At 40.9% G+C, this 2221-nt stretch overlaps 1 protein-coding gene across 1 annotated transcript; it reads right to left on the reverse strand.

Annotated features, from left to right (window-relative positions):
* Positions 1–954: 954 nt before the first annotated feature.
* Positions 955–1940, reverse strand: LOC307133469 (uncharacterized protein; the record flags this gene model as incomplete). Its single annotated transcript, XM_079828552.1, has 4 exons — positions 1709–1940; positions 1510–1604; positions 1322–1420; positions 955–1238 (listed from the first exon to the last, which is right to left on the reverse strand). Exons 1-4 carry the CDS (start codon positions 1834–1836, stop codon positions 955–957), a joined length of 606 nt encoding a protein of 201 aa, XP_079684678.1. The 5' UTR covers positions 1837–1940.
* Between the last annotated feature and the right edge of the window lie 281 nt (positions 1941–2221).

Raw genomic sequence — 2221 nt, forward strand, 5'->3', positions numbered from 1 at the left:
GATTCTTAAATCCCAAGAATCGATTAGTCATCCTGTTTTCAGTTAAAGGGTTAGTTCACCCAAAAATGAAAATTCTGTCATTAATTACTTACCCTCATGTCGTTGGACACCAGTAAGACCTCCGTTGATCTTCGGAACAGAAATGAAGATATTTTAGTTGAAATCTGATGGCTCTGAAAGGCCTCCATTGGCACAATGGCACGGTTCACTATCAAGACCCTTAAAAGGTACTAAAGACGTCGTTACAAAGTCCATCTCACTACAGTGGTTCTAAAATAACTTTATGAATCGGCGATAATAGTTTTTGTGCGCAAAAAAACCCTAAATAACGACTTACATAGTGATGACGATTTCAAAACACGGCATCATGAGGTTCGAAGCGTTATGAATCAGTGAGCTTCGAAGCTTCATGATGCCGTGTTTTGAAAACGTCATCACTATGTAACACTGCATGAAAAGTGGGATTTTCGACCCCATAAACGCCTGTATACTCCTGGAAATCTCCCTAATTTTCGGCAGTTTTCGACAATTTAGAGGCAGCGAACGTCGCGTTCGTCTGTGCCACAAATTGTCGTAAACGAACCATGACGTAGGTGGAGAGCCCCCCGCTGAGAGACCGCGCGGAGGTGCGACGCCTCTAATTTGCATATGAATAGCAGCGAAACCAGAGAGTCAACGGCCAGACTTGAATTTACTCACTCACTATTGGCTGAAGCCACTACATTTAAAAAAGAAAAATCCCTCGTGATTGGTTGGCAGATCACTGCAAACCAATCATTATTGGTCCCCCTGGCTCATTATAAATGTAAACCCCAATAATAATAATAATAAATATATAATTTATGTTGTAATAATTTGTTTCATATTAATGTTATTGTGCTATGAAGTATTCATACCATCAAGGAATATATGGGAAAATTATACGGACCGTGCCGTTTATTCAAACAAGGGGCTTCATTTATAAGCATACAGCTGTTCATTCAAAGAAAGGGCTTCATTTATAAAACACAGCGGTTTACTCAAAGAAAGAGCTTTATTGTTAAACACACAACTATGTACAGTGCAGCAGTAATGTCTCGTAATGTAAAGTTCGTCGAGCTCCAGGCTGCGAGAGCGCGGTGGCCGCACAATCCATCCAGACACCCCGTCAACAAAGCCGTCTTCCTCGTCAGACATGAGTTCAATGGCCGCGGACTTCCAAACGTCCACCTCATCCAGCACACTCTTGCTTCCAGCAACTGTAATACAATCCATAAAGACAATAAGCAACCTGAAAAATACTCACATTGACAAAAAACGGATCTAATATAATAAATCTTACCCTTTTTCTTCTTGATCGACTCCGAGCTAAACCTCGCAGTTTCAGGTTGTTTGTATCTGAAGCTCCGGCGTGTCGATTCATAATACGTCTTACAGGCAGCTGGAAAACAATTACATGAGACTGGTATTAATAAAAACAGTCACGGTAAAATTAAACAAGGAATGAGAAACACATTAGAAGTTACTTACACACAATTTCGTCGTGATCAGCGGTTAAATCTGGACTCGCGGAAATCTCTCCAAGCAGATAAGAGCTCACGGCTTCGTTATGAGGCGAGGATAGTCTGTGTAAACAAAATGTGCAGTTTTAAGCTCGGATCTATTAACGCATCCATTTCCTTATACAGCTGAATAAAAGCATATTCTTTAAATCGTAACGTTACATTACCCATGCTGTGGTTCATAGCGGCTGCAGTTTGCCTCAGAGTTATGAAGACGAAGACAGCCTCCTGAAAATGAGTCCAAAAAGTTCGTCGCGTCCATGCAGAGATTGAGTTGAAGACGGTGTCCTGTCATTGTTGATCACGAAAAAGGAAAGCAGCAAAAAACATCAAAAAAATAGTTTAAAGCTCGTCTTCTACGCGTCATGGCCATGACCTCGACCTCGCACCTCATTGGACTAGGGCTCTGATATGGAACGCGCCCGGGGCCAAATCTCTTTATACGAAACGCGTGACTTATGATTGTTTCAACCTTCAACACGCCCTGTTTTCCGCTTCACGCACAGTTTTAACATGTTAAGAAGACACATTTGAACGTGTTTCTTAACGCGCACATTCTGTACATGTCGAAGCGTAATATTTTTTTTTTTTAAAGCAGACTTACCTTTAGATGTAGCCTAGGCTACATACATATTAATATAAGATATTAATTAATTGCTTAACTGACTACTGTGCTAGAG

Source organism: Gobio gobio, assembly GCF_949357685.1.
Source record: "Gobio gobio genome assembly, chromosome: 11".
Taxonomy (NCBI): Eukaryota; Metazoa; Chordata; class Actinopteri; order Cypriniformes; family Gobionidae; genus Gobio; species Gobio gobio.